Here is a 19346-nt window from a genome sequence, read left to right as displayed (position 1 = left end):
ACCCTCCACGCGGGGCGGCTGTGCGGCAGCCTCCCGTTCGGCCGTCCCGCTGTGGGAGGAATCCTCATGTACGGTGGGACTACAGCAGAGCGCAGACAGGTGTTAGCGCTCCCCTTGCTGGTGGGAGCGCTGGAAATGGAGCAGGTTCGGCAGTTCCCGCGGTGCCCCTGTGGGAAGCTGCCCAGCATGTTAGAGGCAATGAGGAGACGGCTGTTTCCCCCTGCAGTTGTGGGTGAGGATGGGGGGGGGCAGGCTAACGAGCCTTAGCGGGCAGCAGGACACTGGCCCCATCCTCTTCTGTTCCAGTGCTGGTGGGGTATCCGATTCTGGAAACGAGCAGCAGGACGCTGGCCTTGCGGCATCCGGAAGCAACAGCAACGCATCTACTCCTCCCCCGCTAGGATTGGCATCGTTGGTCAGCACCGGCTCTCAACTGATGGCTACCGGATCCGTGGTTGGACGAGCTGCGGGATCTGCGACTGGAAGGGATTCTGGAGTTCCGGCTGGTGGGATCACAGCGCCCGGAGTTCAACTGAAGACCCTTATTATCTATATTTAGTGCCATGGGGGACCCACGGGGGAGTTAGGGTGGGGGCTTCTTACCATGTTGGGGGGCTTGGCGTCAATGGCAGCGTGTGGGGGGGGGGCGCGCAAGGGGGTTCGCCGCTACCCGCCTGGGGGGCGATGGGACCAGGGGCTTAACAGTTACAAAATGGGGAGTTGGGAATGGTTCGAACCCAGGTAACAGCTGCGGTTGGGAATGTGGAGTCGTCGGCGGGAACGAGCTCGGTGTCAGCACAGACAGGCGGGGAGGGGACGGTTAGTGTGGATGACGCAGCTCGGGGGGAGGTGTATGTCTGTTTTGAAGGCCCATTAGGGGCTCACTTGAAGCAGGACATGAGGGAGTGGATTTGGAAGGGGGAGTATGTGGAAATTTTTTCACTACTCCCTTTAGAACGTTTTAATTTGGACAGGGCTAAAAAAGATGACGGTAAGAGAGAGGAGGAGGAAAAGCGTCGGTATCGGTTAATCCCGCGCACGTTTGTCAACTGGCTACAAGCCTTCGCCATATTCGCGAGTATTATTGGGGAGAAAGAGCCGGAATGTTGTTCGGCGCTTTTGTTATCAAAACACGATTGGGGAGGCGTACCGGGTTTATGGCGGTCAAGCTTGGTTACGATATAACGAGCAATTTCGCCAGCGGAAAGCAGTGCGTCCCAATATTCGTTGGGATCACAAGGACATTGCGTTATGGCTAAAAGTCACGGCGCAGGGGAGAACGGGTCTGTCCTTTCGGGGGGATACAGGGGGGGGGGCGGTCAAACCTCGTTGCATACAGCTTCAGTCAAGAGACTGTGCTTCCTGTTTAATTAGGGGGGATGTAAGTTCGGTGCGAAGTGCAAATTTAAGCATGAGTGCACTTCCTGTGTAACGGAAAAGCTGTTTTCGGGAGGTGAGGCTGGGGATAATGGCAGGGCCATTTGCGGAATCCCCAGTGTCTGATTTGCGGTTGTCCCCACTGGGGGTTGTGCCCAAGAAGGAGCCGAACAAATTTTGGCTTATTCATCATTTGTCATACCCTAGAAGGACGTCAATTTCGGCTTATTCATCATTTGTCATACCCTAGAGGGACGTAGGTCAATGATGGGATAGATCCCGAACTTTGTTCGGTGGTTTATACGTCATTTGACGCGGCTGTAGGGTGGGTTAACAATTTTGGCAAAGGGCAGTTATTGGCAAAAACAGATAGAGTCGGCTTTTCGGTTACTGCCGATACACCCGGACTGCATGCAACTGCTGGGTTGTTTTTGGGAAGAAAATTTTTTTGTGGATAGATGCCTCCCAATGGGGTGTTCACGGTCGTGCGCATATTTTGAATCTTTCAGTTCCTTTTTAGAATGGTCGGTGACGGATGTGGCAGGATGCGCTTCGGTCATCCATTATTTAGATGACTTCTTGTGCATAGGCCCACCAGACTCGACAGTGTGCTCTTTATTGCTGCACACGCTGGAGACGGTGTTCGCGCGTTTTGGAGTCCAGCTGGCACCAGAAAAAACAGTAGGCACGGCCACCGAACTCTGTTTTTTTTTGGGATCATTATTGATACCGATGAAGTGTCGGTTGCCATCAGACAAATTGGAGGATTTAAAGCTGGCGGTGCAGCGGGCACAACATGTGAGTAAGATACAATTACGGGATTTGCAGTCGCTGTTGGGCAAGCTGAATTTTGCCTGTCGGATAATCCCGATGGGTAGTGTTTTTTCGCGGCGTTTGTCAATGGCGACTTCAAAGGTGTCTGCGCCACATCACTTCATTCGTTTGGGTAGGGAGTTTCGGGCAGATCTAGCAGTTTGGGGTTCCTTCTTGGCATCTTGCAACGGGCGGGCGCTAATTTTGGGAAAGACGATGGATTGTTTTGATTTCGAATTGTTCTCGGATGCGGCAGGTGGGACGGGATTTGGGGTCTATTGTGGGGGGTAATGGTGCGCGAAAAAATGGCCGGCGGAGAGGTTCTCCAGGGGTTGGGTTCGCAATCTGGCTTTGCTTGAGCTCTTTCCAATACTAGTGTCGGTTTTCTTGTGGGGGGAGAGATTTTGCAATAGGAAAGTGCGTTTCCATTGTGACAATCTGAGTGTAGTGCAGTCCTTGAGTGTCTGGCGTTAAACGCTTGGGTGGTGGCAGTTCATGTTCCAGGGGTTCAGAACTGTATAGCTGACGCACTTTCTCATTTCCAGTGGGAGCGTTTTCGGATGCTGGCGCCGGAAGCGGAGGAGTACCCCCTTGCCCTGTCCAACCTTTCTATGGGAGCTGCTGGAGGAGCGGTAGCAGGGTTGATCAGATCATCATTGGCCCCAAGGACGTGGGATTCGTAGGCTAGGGCTTGGGAGGATAGGAAGGGTTGGTGTCAAACGAAAGGAGTGGATGTTGAAGTTGTGGGGGTTGAGCTTGAAGCCCCTATGTTATTGTATATTGGGCACGGTAGGAATGAGGGTTGGTCGTTAGCTGGTTTAGTCTTTGGTTTTCGGTTACGGGGATTAAGGGACGTTACAAAATGTTTTCTGGTGAGTCAGGCGTTGTAGGGTTGGAGGCGGAAAAGGGGAGCGGAGGATTGCAGGCATCCGGTGTTCTTTGCATTACTGTTGGACATGGGTAGACAGATAGGGGTAGTATGTTGGTCAGTGTTTGAGGGTTATTTGTTTAAGATTGCGTTTTCATTAGCCTTCTTTGGGGCATTGTGGTTAGGGGAATTAGTTAGTGACAACGTACGTAGAGTGGGTTGGTTGCTGCAGGAGGACGTTGATTTGTACCCCGATAAGGTAGAGTTTAGATTACACAGTTCGAAGACGGATGTTAACAAGAGGGTGTATAAGATAGGGCTGTACGAGGTTCCAAACTGTGAGATGTGCCCAGTGCGTTGCTTAAGGAATTTTAGGTTGGTAAGGAGGGGGAGGGCTTTGCTGCTTTTCATTCACGAGGATGGTTCTTCGCTGTCCCGCTATCAATTTTTGGCGGTGTTTCGCCAGTGTCTCGCCAGCTTGGGTCTGGATCGGACGGGTTATACAGGGCATTTTCGCATAGGTGCCGCCACTGAGGCTGCCAGGCACAGGGTGGGTGATGAAGTGGTTAAGAGGATTGGTCGGTGGGAGTCTCTTCGTTTCAGGTCGTATGTACGCATGGCTCGCCTGTAAGGATTTATGTAGTTGGGGTTTGCCTGTTGTAGTTTAATGTTCGTCCCCTAAGGAACTGGCCGGCTAACGGGGATGGTTCTCTGTTTTTTCTTTTTTCTCGTTACAGATCCGTGCCCGGCGTTAGTGTGGATACTGGGCCATTCCTTCCTTTTTTGGGGAGCGTTAAGAGCGGCAGTGAGGCAGGAGGGGCGACAGCTTGGCTTCGCAAGAGAGGTAGCCGTGATACGTTGGTTGGGAAAGAGAGGCATGGTGTGGAGTAGCATGTTACCGGAGATACACAGGTTTGTGCGGTTAGATAGGGCCCCTGATGTGTTGGTCCTTCATGTGGGGGGTAATGATTTTGGGGCACGACCTTTTCGTGAGTCAATTAGGGACATAAAATTTGACTTGCTGAGGATCTGGGCCTTATTCCCGGTAATTGTCACGGTTTGGTCTGATATAGTCCACAGGCATGTGTGGAGGGGTGCTCGGTCAGCGGACCGGGTGAACAAAGCCAGGATAAAGGTGAACCGGGCGATAGGGAGGTTTATGGCTAGGAATGGGGCCGTGGCTGTGAGACATGCTGAGTTGGAACAGGGGATTGGTGCTTTCTGGAGGAGTGATGGTATTCACCTGAACGCGATTGGAATCGATCTCTGGTGCCTAAGCCTGCAAGGGGGCATAGAGACTGCTTTGGGGGTGTGGAGAGACGCCCAGGCATAAGGTGTTAAGCCTGTGCGTTCGTGGCAGAGGGAGGTCCTCGGAGTTGGTGGAATATCAGGTTCTGGAGGATGGGAGGGCTCCATAGTTGGGGCTGGACTCCCAATGGTAGTATTTTCGTGGCAGGTTTTGGTCCATCAGTGGTGCCTCCGAGCTGGCGCTGATCGGCTGGGGGCAAGATGGAGTACCACGTGGAGGAGGAGTTGAACAAAAACTGTTGGGGCTTCGAGGACCTCCCTTGTCGTTATTTTATATGTTACACATATGTTGGATATCATATGCGGTTGCATATGGGTTCGTTGTTAAAATATGTTATTTAAAACTTAAGGATAAAAGTGTCATACATTTTATAATAAACGGCTGCTGTGGCCAATTCAAATCCAACCTGGTGTCATGTGTAGTTATTGGGTCAATGGGGTGATGGTTTTAGGGTGGTGGGGTGCAGGCAACGAGCATGATCGACGCTACCTTTGTCATGAAAAGATCAGATAGACTCACGTGCTGCAAGTCTATCTGACAGGTCTTTCTGTGTTTCCCTTCTGTTTGCTGTTGTGGGCAGGATCCCACCTCTCGACAGGTTCTGCTCATTAGCTGTTTAAGTGGCTCTATTTAAGTCTGCCTCTTACTGCTGACTTTGCGGTTGATATTTTCCTTCTGGAGTTCTATACAGGTTGTTTGTGGATCCTCTACTTCCTGCTCGTCTCAAGCTAAGTCCTTCTGTTCTCCCCTTTGTGCGTGTGTTGCTGCTAGGTCTCAGGGAGACGCTGGTCCCTTCACGGTGGAAGGTACTGGCTGTCTCATTCCCCACTCCCTAAGTTAGGGTTTGGTTCAGTGTCAGCAGGGCTTATGTTCCAGCGTATGAGTTAGTTCACCATCAGGACTTGCTCATACTGTCATCAGTCAGGGAGAGGCTCAGGGATTGTTAGGAGGTTACCATTCCCTCCTCCCTAGCTTTGGGGCCTAGTCTGTTTTACCTGTTGTTTGTTTACTTGGTGTTCCTCTTATCTCCACTTGCCGTGACAACCTCCCCCCTAGCTTTGGGGCCTAGTCTGTTTTACCTGTTGTTGTTTGTTTACTTGGTGTTCCTCTTATCTCCACTTGCCGTGACAACCATGCTCGCCTCACGCGCTGCGGCTGCCAGTGCCATCACCTGCCTCATACTGCCTCCAGTTCCACTGAGACCCAAGTCCCAACTGCAACCAGCCCCCAGCATCTGCTGTACAGATTGTGTACACGCTATCTGGCAGACAATTAAAGGGGTTGTTCAGTATTAGGCCTCTTGCACATGACCGTGTGTCTTTCTGTATTTTGCGGTCTGCAAAAAATACGGATGACATCCGTGTGCATTCCGTTTTTTGCGGAACGGAACATCTGGCCCCTAATAGAACAGTACTATTTTTGTCCGTTATGCGGACAATAATAGGACATATTCTATGTTTGAATGGAAATACGGAAACAGAAGGCATACGGAGTACCTTCCGTGTTTTTTTGCGGATCCATTGAAATTAATGGTTCTGTATACGAAACGCAAAAAACGGAACGTAAACTGAAAAAAAAGAGTCCTTACATGTAACGTTCTGCACCAATAGCTCTGCTTGATGTCACTGATTGGAAACGTTCTACAACCTGTACAGCAGTCATGCACCTGCAGTTTGTTACAATGTATTCATGTAGGCAATCTGTTACAGCTCTTACCTGTAGTGACACATTGTAACAGCAGTACTAGGTTGTATATGGATTGCAGGTAGGGAGGTGTTAATGAGCCCCAAGGTACAGAAGCCATGCCCTTTCTAACACAAGACAATACTTTGTTAGCTTTCGATGCAGCTGACTGGCATTGAGCGCTATTATTTTCATCCGGGTCTCATCCTGTAGTAGACTCGGCGTATGAATGTCATGTGTATCATGTGTTTGTTTCCATGTATATCCTTATACTGTACATGTCGCGTTCTATTATCTCACTCCATTAACCCAGGTTTGGGACCTCACAAGACTTTTCACAATGTCCTCTTATCATATCCTAATATTGTATAATGTGCACAAATTTCCACACAAAGGTCACCCCGGGGTCCCTGGTGTAAAGGTCTCTCTACTATTGAGTAAGAAAATCAATGGCGTATGACAATAGAGACTACTCTCATTAGATTTAAAGGGACAGTGCACAGGAATTCTGATGAAGTGGCTGGGATTTACACTGTCAGGTCTGGATCGGATCATTACTGCCCCCGAGCATTACAGTTCTCTGAATTTCTGAGTTAGGCCTCATGCACACGACCGTTTTTTTTTTGCGGTCCGCAAAAACGGGTTCCGTGTCCGTTTATTCTTCCGTGGGTCTTCCTTGATTTTTGGAGGATCCACGGACATGAAGGAAAGTAAAAAAAAAAGTCGTTTTGGTGTCCGCCTGGCCGTGCGGAGCCAAACGGATCCGTCCTGACTTACAATGCAAGTCAATGGGGACGGATCCGTTTGACGTTGACACAATATGGTGCAATTGCAAACTGATCCGTCCCCCATTGACATTCAATGTAAAGTCAGGAGTCCCTATTATACCATCGGATTGGAGAAAACTTGGTGTCACCATGGGAATGCCTCTATGTTAAAATATACCATCGGATTTGAGTTATATTGTGAAAAATCAGATCCGACAGTATATTCTAACACAGAGGCGTTCCCATAGTGATGGGGACGCTTCAAGTTAGAATATACTAAGAACTGTGTACATGACTACCCCCTGCTGCCTAGCAGCACCCGATCTCTTACAGGGGGCTGTGATCAGCACAATTAACCCCTCAGGTGTCGTACCTGAGGGGTTAATTGTGCGTATCATAGCCCCCTGTAAGCGATCAGGTGCTGCCAGGCAGGAGGGGGCAGACCCCCCTCCCTCCCTAGTTTTAAATTCATTGGTGGCCAGTGCGGCCCCCCCATCCCTCCCCTGTATTACATTCATTGGTGGCCAGTGCGGCCCCCCTCCCTCCCCTGTAATACATTCATTGGTGGCCAGCGCGGCCCCCCCTCCCTCCCCTGTATCTAATTCATTGGTGGCCAGTGCGGCCCCCCCCTCCCTCCCCAGTATTTAATTCATTGGTGGCCAGTGCGGCCTCCCCTCTCCCCCCCTCCTAATTAAAATCCCCCCCCCCCCATCATTGGTGGCAGCGGAGAGTTCCGATCTGAGTCCCAGTTTAATCGCTGGGAATTCGATAGGTAACCAGGACGCTACTGCAGTCCTGGCTGCCATGGTTACTTAGCAATTTTAGAAGCATTATACTTACCTGCGCTGTCTGTGACCGGCCGGGCGCTCCTCCTACTGGTAAGTGAAAGGTCTGTGCGGCGCATTGCTTATAGCACAGACCTGTCACTTACCAGTAGGTGGAGCGCCCGGCCGGTCACAGACCTCGCAGGTAAGTATAATACTTCTAAAATTGCTAAGTAACCATGGCAGCCAGGACTGGAGTAGCGTCCCGATTGCCATGGTTACCGATCAGAGTCCCAGCGATTAAACTGCGATCTGAACTCTCCGCTGCCACCAATGATGGGGGGGGGGGGAAGGGGGAAAGGGGAGGCCGCACTGGCCACCAATGAATGTAATACAGGGGAGGGAGGGGGGGGGCCGCACTGGCCACCAATGAATTTAAAACTGGGGAGGGAGGGGGGTCTGCCCCCTCCTGCCTGGCAGCACCTGATCTCTTACAGGGGGCTATGATACGCACAATTAACCCCTCAGGCGCGGTGCCAGGCAGCAGGGGGCAGTCATGTACACAGTTCTTAGTATATTCTAACTTGAAGCGTCCCCATCACTATGGGGACGCCTCTGTGTTAGAATATACTGTCGGATCTGGGTTTTCACGAAGTGAAAACTCAGATCAAAAAGCTTTTATGCAGACGGATCTGCGGATCTGTCTGTGTGAAAGTAGCCTACGGATCACGGACGCGGGTGACAATCTTGTGTGCATCCGTGTTTTTTCACGGACCCATTGACTTGAATGGGTCCGTGAACCATTGTCCGCCAAAAAAATAGGACAGGTCATATTTTTTTGACGGACAGGAAACACGGATCACGGACGCGGATGAACAACGGTGCATTTTCCGAGTTTTTAACGGACCCATTGAAAGTCAATAAGTCCGCAGAAAATCACGGAAAACGGAACAACTGACACGGATGCACACGGTCGTGTGCATGAGGCCTTATGCAGATGTGTATTGTTATCATCTTGTTCTGACCTTGATTGTGACCACTACCAGCCCTGACCTCTGCCCTCAATTGTGACCAATCTAATCCGTTGCTAAAAATAACGCTCTAATACACTGCCCGTACCCAAAAAAAAGTCGCCACCAAAAATATTTTGTTGGACCGCCTTTTAGCTTTGATTACGGCACTCATTCGCTGTGGCATTGTTTCGATAAGCTTCTGCAATGTCACAAGATTTATTTCCATCCAGTGTTGCATTTATTTTTCACCAAGATCTTGCATTGATGATGGTAGAGTCTGAGCAAAGCCTTCTCCAGCACATCCCAAAGATTCTCAATAGGGTTAACGTCTGGACTCTGTGGTGGCCAATCCATGTGTGACAATGATGTCTCATGCTCCCTGAACCACTCTTTCACAATTTGAGCCCGATGAATCCTGGCATTGTCATCTTGGAATATGCCCGTGCCATCAGGGAAGAACAAGTCCACTGATGGAATAACCTGGTCATTCAGTATGCTCATCAGACCACATCACCTTCTATTGCTCCAGAGTCCAATCTTTATGCTTCCTAGCAAATTAAAGCCTTTTTTCTGGTTTGCCTCACTTACATTGAAAGTCAATGGGGGACGGATCTGTTTACAATTGCACCATATTGTGTCAATGTAAACGGATCCGTCCCCATTGACTTACATTGTAAGTCAGGACGGATCCGTTTGTCTCCGCGTCGCCAGGCAGACACCAAAACGCTGCAGAGCAGAATGGAGGCGGAACGGAGCCAAACTGAGGTATTCTGAACGGATCCTTATCCATTCAGATAGCATTGGGGCAAAACTGATCCGTTTGGGACCGCTTGTGAGATCCTTGAAACGGATCTTACAGGCGGACCCAGAAACGGCAGTGTGAAAGTAGCCTAACACTGTTTTATATTGTTGAACTGTATTTTATGTTTATTGTAATATATCCTGTTTTTTTGCACTGTATCTGGAAAAGGGCTAATGAACAGCCAGTTAAAACTGAAAGACTTTGGGACTTTCTATCTTTGCGCTAATAAGTTAGAAATTTTCCACAGTATAAGGGACTATGCAAAGTTTTGGAGGCAAATAACCAGACACACTGACCTTCTGACTGTCTGGTTTAGCTCTGTTGTTTACGTCTAAAGACTTGTTTATGTCTGGATAAACCCTATACAAGTCTAAGACAGACTGAAATTGCAACGTTGTTTCTATTTTGGCTGTTATTCTCCACGCCAACCTTTCAGCTAGAAATTGTATATAAGGAGAGCAGTTAGAGCAAGCATCCTCAAACTGCGGCCCTCCAGCTGTTGTAAAACTACAACTCCCACAATGCCCTGCTGTAGGCTGATAGCTGTAGGCTGTTCGAGCATACTGGGAGTTGTAGTTTTGCAACAGCTGGAGGGCCGCAGTTTGAGGATGCCTGAGTTAGAGCCTCCAGTTGTCTGTAGATAGGGACCGGTTTTAGTAGGGGAGACTTTGCCAGGCTGCATGAGTGACCAGAAAAAGACTCGGAGACAGGAATACTCTCCCACAGACCCTGGGTCACTAGCCCTTTGGCCGGCGTCTTCTGCGAGAGTGGGGGACCGCTATCTCAGGCTTTTCCTCCTTCTTCTGCCAGGGAGGAGACTGGAGAAGTCAGCTCAGTTTAGTGCCTGTATTGTTTGGAACTTTAGCTCCACCAGTAAAGAAGCACATTGGTTTACTGCAGACCCTGACTCTCTGTAGTTATTTCCCATTGGGGTGCACCATGTCTTACCATCCCCTCCACAGAGAAGCAACACATGGTGACACCTTGATGGTGTTCAGGGGACCCAGAATAGCATTGGGACAACCCCAAACCTGGCCACTGCACTGTCCGGAGAGTACAGTAATGCTTCTGAATAAGGACCCTGGGATTTTTCATTTTTGCATTTTCGTTTTTCCCCACCTTCCCATAGTCCTAACTTTTTTTTATTTTTCCATTCACATAGCCTTATGAGGGCTTATTTTTTGCGGGACAGGTTGCACTTTCTAATGGCACCATTTACAGTTGCATACCATGTAGTAGGGAGCGGGCAAAAAATTAATAGGGTAGAATTGGGAAAAAACGCAATTCTGATAAAGGTTTTTATTTTTTTTACACTGTAACACTATGAGGTAAACTTGACCTGTTATCTTCATTCTCCAGGTCAGTACAGTTCCAACGATACCACACTTGAATAATTTTTCTTGTGTTTTAATACAAAAAAAAGTAAAACCTTTTTGAGGAATTTTTTTTTTTTTTCAGAACCATATTCTGACCCCTATAACTTTTTTGTAGCTATGTGTACGGGGCTGTGTGAGGTGATGGACGATCTGTTCTTTTCAGTGATACCAATTTTAAGTGTGTGCGACTTTTTGATCACTTTTTATTAAAAAATTATTCGGTAGTTTGCTGTATGCCATTAATATTGTTATATTTTAATAGTATGGGCATTTTCGCACGCGGCGATGGTCATCAATACCTGATCAGTGGGGGTCCAACTCCTGGCATCCCCACCACCACAAAGGGGCTGTGGTACTGCGGCTTCTTCCTTGGCCTGTTACGTCCATTGGTGACATTACCTTTGTGCAGCTCCGTCCTATTCAAGTGAATGGGAATGATCTGCAATACCAATCACAGCCACTATCCGCTGTATGGCGCTGTGCTTGTCATACTTTAAAGAGGGCGCAGCACTCATCCAAGGGCTGAAGCAGGTGTGCAGGTGTGCTGGGACACCACCGATCCGATACTGATCTACTGTAAATCCTGGAAATCGCCTGCAATTTTTTTTGTAGATGCTGAATTGTTTTTGAAAAATTGTGATTTTTTTTATTTAATTTTTTATTTTTGCAGTCATAGAACCAGACCCTTCAAAGAAGTAGAGCCCATAGACCTCCCAAATTGTCAGCTCTTGAAAGGGATAGGTAAGTGCGCAGGAAAGATGCTACAAGGTTTCATAATTGTAGCAGGGAGCGTGTCAACCCTGTAACGCCTCATGCACCCGACCGTATGGGTTTTTCAGTGTTTTGCAGGCCGTTTTTCCCGGATCCGTTTTTCAGTAGTGTTTCCTGTTCCGTTCTTCCTTTCCGTTTTTCCGTATGGCATATACAGTAATTATATAGAAAAAACTGGGCTGGGCATAACATTTTCAATAGATGGTTCCGTAAAAACTAAGGGCTCATGCACATGATCGTTGTTGATTGCAGTCCGTTTTTCACGGATCCGTTGTTCAGTATCTGAGTTTTTTTCCCCTCTGATTTATAAGTCCTCTTCTGTTCCGTTATAGCACAAAACATATCCGTATGGTTTCCGTATTTGATCCGTTTTTTGCGGATCGTATACAGAAACAGTAACTTATTAATCACCAAACACATGAGCAATATGGGCTGGGCAGAGCATTTCTACATGGATCCGCGAAATACGGATGTGTTCCATGTGCGTGCTGTATTTTTTGCGGACCTATTGATTTGAATGGGGCCTCGGACCGTGATTTGCGGACAATAATAGGACATGCACTACTTTTTTGCTGAACGGCCATGCGGACAAACTGAAACAGAATGCACACAGAGTAACTTCTGTATTTTCTACAGCCCCATTGAAGTGAATTGTTCCGCATACGGTCTGCAAAAAAAAAAACGGAAAGAAAATACGATTATGTGCATGAGCCCTTAGTCAGAGCTCCCCAACCTCTGCCTCCTGGGCCCCCTGCATGTGGTTTACCACCTTGCTCCGGGTGTAGTTACACTCTGCGGGAGAGAGGAGACGTTATTACACTGTCCACCGCTACAATGTCAATGGCGAGCAGGTAGAGAGAGAAGGCAGTGCCGCGTTCTCCTCTAAAAACTGCTCGGTGGGGGTGACGGGAGTGGGACCACCGCTGATCTGATATTGTGCAGACATTGGAGAAGCAGGGAATGCTGGGAGTTTTCTGAAGCCTGGAGAATTATGAATGCAGCTTTGAACCATCGAATCCATTTTAAACGCTTCTTCTATTCTTCTTTGCAGAGTTTGGTTCTGAAGATATTGATGTTCTTCCTAATGGTTTGGCCTTTATAAGTACTGTGAGTATTTGCCATTTCTCGATAGATTTCACAGGGGATGACATCAGCAAGTACAGAAATGATGTCAGCATGTAGAGGAATTATGTCAGTAAAAATGGAAATGACATCATCAGGTAAAGGAGAATGTCAGCAAGCAGAGGAATGATATCAGCAAGATGACTAATGTCAGAAAGAGAAGGAACAACATCTTCAAATAGAAGTATTGTGTCAGCAGGAATAGGTATGACATCAGCACCTTTTATGCTCCCACTTTTTTTGAAATATCAACCTTGAAAACCATTTTAAATGGGAGCATAAAAGGTGCTGACGTCATACCTATGCAGTACCATTTATGGCCACTATCCAACGTGTGGCGCTGTTTTCATCCAGTTCCTCTTCCAAAGCACATCAGCCTGATCTTGGGGGGTGCCAGGAGTCACTGCTCTTCCCCCACCCAGGGCCGCTGATAGAAATCATAAGGGCCCCGTACAGCATACATGACGGGGCCCCCTTCAGCTCCACCCCCTGATCCCTCCTTCAGCCACACCCCTGGCCCCGCCCTTGGCCCCTCCCCAGACGCCGCCTTGAAACAACATGCAGATTTGTCTACAAGTGATATTTATGGCGCTGGGGGGTCGTCTGTGAATGGCGCTGTTATGGAGGGGGTCTGTGAATGGCGCTGTTATGGAGGGGATCTGTGGATGGCACTGTTATGGAGGGGATCTGTGAATGGCACTGTTATGGAGGGGATCTGTGAATGGCACTTTTATGGAGGGGATCTGTGGATGGCACTGTTATGGAGGGGATCTGTGGATGGCACTGTTATGGAGGGGATCTGTGGATGGCACTGTTATGGAGGGGATCTGTGGATGGCACTGTTATGGAGGGGATCTGTGGATGGCACTGTTATGGAGGGGATCTGTGGATGGCACTGTTATGGAGAGGATCTGTGGATGGCACTGTTATGGAGGGGATCTGTGGATGGCACTGTTTTGGAGGGGATCTGTGGATGGCACTGTTTTGGAGGGGATCTGTGGATGGCACTGTTATGGGGGGAATCTGTGGATGGCACTGTTATGGAGGGGGATCTGTGGATGACACATACCGCCCACGTCCCTATTATAGTCAATGGGAACGGAGCGGCGGTCAGGCGAAATAGCCGCAGGACGGATCCGACATGGTGAACAGCCTGTCTGATCCGTCCTGCCGCAAGTGTGAAAGTAGCCTAAATGACTTTTTCTAAGATTTTTTATTTTTTTTGTATGAGAAACAGGCACCTGAAATTCAAGTGCCTATAGTGCTTAATAATCCATACTTTCGTACACCGCTGATATGACAGTGGTGTACAGAAGTACAGATTTCACTAGGGCTGCAGCGAGCGATGTACAGCACACATCACTCTCCCTGCCTGTCTGCTAAAGCCTGGCACAGTGGGTACAGGCAGGAAGAGCGATTTATATGCCAGTAGAGCTGAAGGAGGGCAAGGCAGGAGCTTGCATAGCATCGTTCCTCCTGCTTGTGCCCACTCTGCACAACACCCCCCCTCCATGAACTCTTCTTAATGCTAATGTGACAGAGTTCACTGTAATGGGGGGGGGGGGGGGGGGGGGGGGAGCTGCTAGGGCATCGTTGTCTATATAAGCATCAACAGCAAGCAGTGTTAATGGGGGGGGGGGGGTGCTTGAGGCACATTGTTCTGTATATGATAAGATTATGTAGAGGGCAGTGTGCCCCCCCTCCCCTCGAACTCTGCTTGCTGCTGCCCCCTCACACTAACCATTCGCCCCTCCCCCACACTTCCCCATTAACTTTTTTTTAACTGTTGACTGTGCACAGATGCAGTGCACACTACTTACATTGTCCGTAGCTGTGCAGCCTGCAGGGCACGCTCTCTGGAGACATTACTAGTCTCTGGGGATTGGAGTTAACTGAGCCGGGCAGGCAGCGCAGTGGAAGACAAGTCTAGCATCCCGCCCGCTCAGTCCTGTCTCTGTCTACTGAGCTAGGCTAGCCAATCAGCAGCAGGCTATTAACGCTGCTAAATGCTGATTGGCCGGTTCAACACCCAGCAGACAGACAGAGGAAAGCGCACTGGCATAGGCTGGCTGGGCACTGTCTGTCACTGCAGGAGCCGGCAGGAAGATTGATAAAATATGTAAGGGGAGGGGGGCCCTGAGCACAGGGGAAGCAGGGCCCGTCTGAGCCCCAGATAGGGAGAAGTGATAGTGGAGCCACAGCAGCTATGTCAGTGTAATTAGGGGCGGGGCCTTCCATCCACTCCAGGCCCCCCCCCCCCTTCACGGGCCCCATAGCAGCCGCGTGGTCTGCCTCTATTGTAGGTACGCCACTGGGCACAACAACACTGCAGCAGGAGGCCTCCAGCGCACCAGCCGAACAGCGCCGCCCAGAGAGGCTTCCCCGTGACGTCACTGACTCAGTCCCCGCCCCTTTAACCTTTAGAGTCGGCAGCCCGGGCCCCCCTGCCAGCCGGGCCCGGTACAACTGGGCCAGCTGTACTGGCCTATCAGCGGCCCTGCCCCCACCTAATATTGATAAGCTATCCTAAGGACCATAGGCCACCCTAGTCATGAGACGTGGCTCATCAAAACAACCTCAAGGATAGGAGATTAGTATAAACCACCTAATATACCAGAGTCCACAGAAAATCTACTACTAAACGAGATAGACGAGGCGGCAAATCATAAGGAGGTGGTTATTATGGGGGACTTCAACTACCCAGATATAGACTGGGAAACTGAAAAGGGAAACAGGTTCTTGGCAATAACCAAAGACAATTATCTCTCCCAACTGGTTCAGGACCCGACTAGAGGGACGGCCATACTGGACTTAGTATTAGGCTCCATTCACACGTCCGCAATTGTGGTCCGCATTCGTTCCGCAATTGTGCGGACCCATTCATTTTCTATGGGGACAGAATGGATGCGGAGAGCACACTATGGCATCTCAATAGCGGAATTGAAAACGCAGATGTGAAAGTAGCCTTATCTCTAATCTTTGAGCTTTAGGATAAAGGAGTCAAAAAGAAACCGGTACGGCCGCACTAGGCAGACTTCACCCTATGCATAAATCTGGTTTGCTACAGTCTAATGTACTTTGGGGCACATTTACTAAGAATGGCTTTTTACGCCAGTCTTAATTTCTCCCTCTGCGTTGTCGTTACTGGCGTAGTTTTCCGTTCACATTTATGCCTGTGTAAATGTTCGTGAATTTCCCGAGGCTGGAGTCCCGGCCCCAGCATAGCCCTGCCATGCCCAACTGGCGGAAGTGGAGTAAAACCGGCCATGTGACTAAAGTTTGTCGCACGGCCAGTTAAAAAAAAGGGGACTTGCGAATATTTTATGACTAAAATATTCGCAAGTCCCTTAGTAAATGTGCCCCTTTGTGTATCAGTTGTTCACCATTTTCCTATTTGCTTGCTGTCAGTGAATGAGAACTCTCTCATCTACATTCGGAGGCAGTAAACTAATCCTTAGCTCGCCTTACTCTCGCTGAGGAGTGAATACAATTGTATCCGGTCCAGACAAACAGATCAGCAGCAGCTGCACAGATCTCTCTGCTACAATGTATCAGTCTGCAGTCACAGAGCATTGTCTACACTGGATACAAATGTATCCACTTCTCAGCTGAGCGCAGGATCAAGACCTCAGGACAACCCCTTTAACCGCTTTGTTACCAGCACCGTACACGTATGCCGCTGGGAGAGTCTTCAAACATGGCGCCCGCTTGCATGCCTTGGGCGCCATAGCTAACAGGTGTCTGCTGTTCCAACAGCAGAGGCCAACTGCTAATGTCCGCGACCGGCAATAATGCAGATTGCAGTCATTACAGCCTTTAGATACCATGATTAAGTGTGATCACGGCATCTAAATGCCAAAAACCCAGACTATGGTGATGTAAATATTTTTTTTAAAGGTTTTCATTAATTTTTTTTTTCAGTATCTAAACATATAAAACCTATACATATGTGATATCATTGTAATCATACTGACCCAGAGAATGAGGGGCACTGCCGTAGGGACAATACCCGTGTGGAGGAGTTGCATTTTTTTTTTCCGCTTGCCAAAATAAATGGTGGCATTAGAAAGAACAACTTGTCCCGCAAAAAACAAGCTCTCATATGGATATGTGAACAGAAAAATAAAAAAGTTATGGCTCCAGTAATACGGGGAAGGAAAATGAAAACGCAAAAACAAACAAAAAAAACTCCGGTATCCTCTTAATGTCCCTGTTTTTGGGGTTGTGTATGACTTTCTGCTCTTGCATGTCTCCTCCAGGGTCTGAAGTTTCCTGGTTTGAAGGCCTTTGCACCTGACAAACCTGGACAAATCATGCTTTTAGACCTGAACGATGGCGACCTCAGCCCGTCTCCTCTGTCCTTCAGTGAAGGGTTTGACTCGTCCTCCTTCAACCCTCATGGGTTGAGCACCTACATTGATGAGAAGGGTAAGCTGTTCCTTCCTAGGATACGACCACACAACGTGGCCAGCATCTGGTTGAGCACCATACAGCCGCACCGGGCTCCGATTAACTCATTATAACCACTCTGTCGGTCGGTCCGCATCGTTACTGTCCTCGCGCCGCCCTCATCTGTTTCAATATCATCAATGTCAGCACTGATCGGACAGTGTCGGACACAGGGGAATGGTAAAACCCAGTTGTCCATTTAGGCTCAGGCTACACTGTGACTTTTTTTTGTAGCACTACTGATTGATTTTGAAGGGGTTCTCTGGGAATTAAGAAAATGATAATGCCTAAATATTATTTATTATAAATATATTCCCAAATACCTTTCATTAGTTATAATGGCTTATTATGTCTAGGGTGCAATTATTAGGAGAAATAAAATGGCAGCCGTCCTATTAGTACACACAGAACCTGTCCTAATCACACAGGACAAGTTACTTCAGAGCAGTTGGCTAAAGAGCCGCCTCATGCTCCTCTCTGCTCTGCTTGTCAGGGATTATCATAATGAACACAGTTTAATATGATCTATGTCTGATGAATGTCTGTAGGAACGGAGTTCATGAGGAGATATAAAGTACATAGCGGTAATGGAGACTGCATACAACAACCGCTGCTCATCAGCCACATCCCCACCTCCTCTCTGTACTTCATGTCTCCTCATGGACTCCATTCCTACAGAGATTCAGCTGAACATCTTATCAGCTGTATTCAGGATGATAATCCTTGACAAGCAGAGCAGAGAGGAGGATGAGGCAGCTCTTTAGCTAAGTGTTCAGAAGTAACTTGTGCTGCTGTGTAATTAGGACAGGTTATGTGTGCACTAATGGGACGAGGGTCATTTTATTTCTCCTAATGATTGTTCAAGAGACTAAACAAGACATAATAATAAGTGAAAGGTATTTGAGAATATATTTATAATAAAGTGATATATACGTATTTTCATTTTCTTAATTCCTGGAGCCACAGCTGCAGTCTGGTGGACTGCAGACGGCACTCAAGATTTAAAATCAATCAGTAGCGCGACAAAGAAGTCGCAGTTTAGCCCAGACCTTAGTTATACATTTTCAGGAGGAATAACTAGGGGAACACCACAAGGTAGAATAGCTCCAGAATTGTTATTTCATGAGGAATGCAAGAATTTACTAAAACAGTAGAAGGGAAGACAGGAATCACAATGTCTGCTCCAGGAAAACAGAAGTTGATGTCCTGAACTTGTGAGCATTATACCATAGGGCACATATCAATGTCACTCACCTGAAGGCAGCCAACCAAATACTGGCGACGAGCCAGAGTAAAGTTCAGCCGAGGGGAAAGCAACCTCCTTCAACTCCCAGCATGCACAATTGCTTGGCAGCTCTCGTAACGCCCACAGAGGACCATGCTGGGAATTGTACATTCACAACAGCTGGAAAGCCTGAGGTTGCTGACCCCTTGGCTTAAGGAGATCATATAGAAAAATATAGAGACGCTGCAGTAAATGACATCAACAGTTTCCAGCATAAATGCATCCATTGCTGAAAATGAATGCTTTGGGGGTATGCATACTTTTGCAACTGGTTTTCAATTATGCCATGCCTCCATGCTTCATTAAAATTATGCCGCCGTTTTGTGTACACAGCTCCTATGCAGATCTATGTGGCTCCACGGTTACAGAGTACAAGCAAACCTCATGTGGTCTGGTCCCGCAGTCTTGTGTTACTCCCTCTGGTCACTCTTCCTGCGATCTATGGACCATAGAAGGATCAGACTACACAAGGTTTGTAGTCTGTTACCATGGAAACGCGTAGGTCTGTAGACATTAATGGTAGGAGAATATTGTGTGTCCCCTTCTGATTCCTGTCTTTGGACCCAAATCATGCACATCAATGTCCACATCCAGTATACAAACTCAGGCATACATAGATGGCGACACAAGGTACCTTATTGCCCATACATACTAAATTCAGCTAAAATCATACTAAACTCACCCCTGGGAACACCCAAACTCACCTTGGAATGCCCACTTTTGGGCAGGGTTTACACAAGCCATGCCCATTTCTTGCCTGGGCCAGTGTCTGGGTGGCTGAAATTAGGGACACTCCTTGCAAATTTGGGACTGCTGGCAACTATACCCATAGCAACCAATCATATTGTCATCAGTAGTGCAGCCTCAGGCTATGAGCCTGGATTTCATGTGATCTTATATTGACATATATCTGAAATTAATAGCATTTTCATCATTTTTAAAGTAAT

General features: G+C 48.2%; 1 protein-coding gene across 1 annotated transcript in view; it reads left to right on the top strand.

Annotated features, from left to right (window-relative positions):
• Positions 1-19346, top strand: part of LOC121000644 (serum paraoxonase/arylesterase 2-like) — a 44136-nt gene that overhangs the window by 13018 nt on the left and 11772 nt on the right. Inside the window, exons 2-4 of the mRNA XM_040431214.1 lie at positions 11443-11513; positions 12595-12650; positions 16925-17093. Of these exons, the coding sequence (XP_040287148.1) occupies positions 11443-11513; positions 12595-12650; positions 16925-17093 (296 nt within the window). The remainder of the gene's footprint in view (positions 1-11442; positions 11514-12594; positions 12651-16924; positions 17094-19346) is intronic.

The sequence above is a fragment of the Bufo bufo genome, chromosome 5 (genome assembly GCF_905171765.1).
Source record: "Bufo bufo chromosome 5, aBufBuf1.1, whole genome shotgun sequence".
Classification (NCBI taxonomy): Eukaryota; Metazoa; Chordata; class Amphibia; order Anura; family Bufonidae; genus Bufo; species Bufo bufo.
The sequence above is the reverse complement of the archived record's forward strand: the minus strand, read 5'-3'. Positions and strand labels throughout refer to the sequence as shown.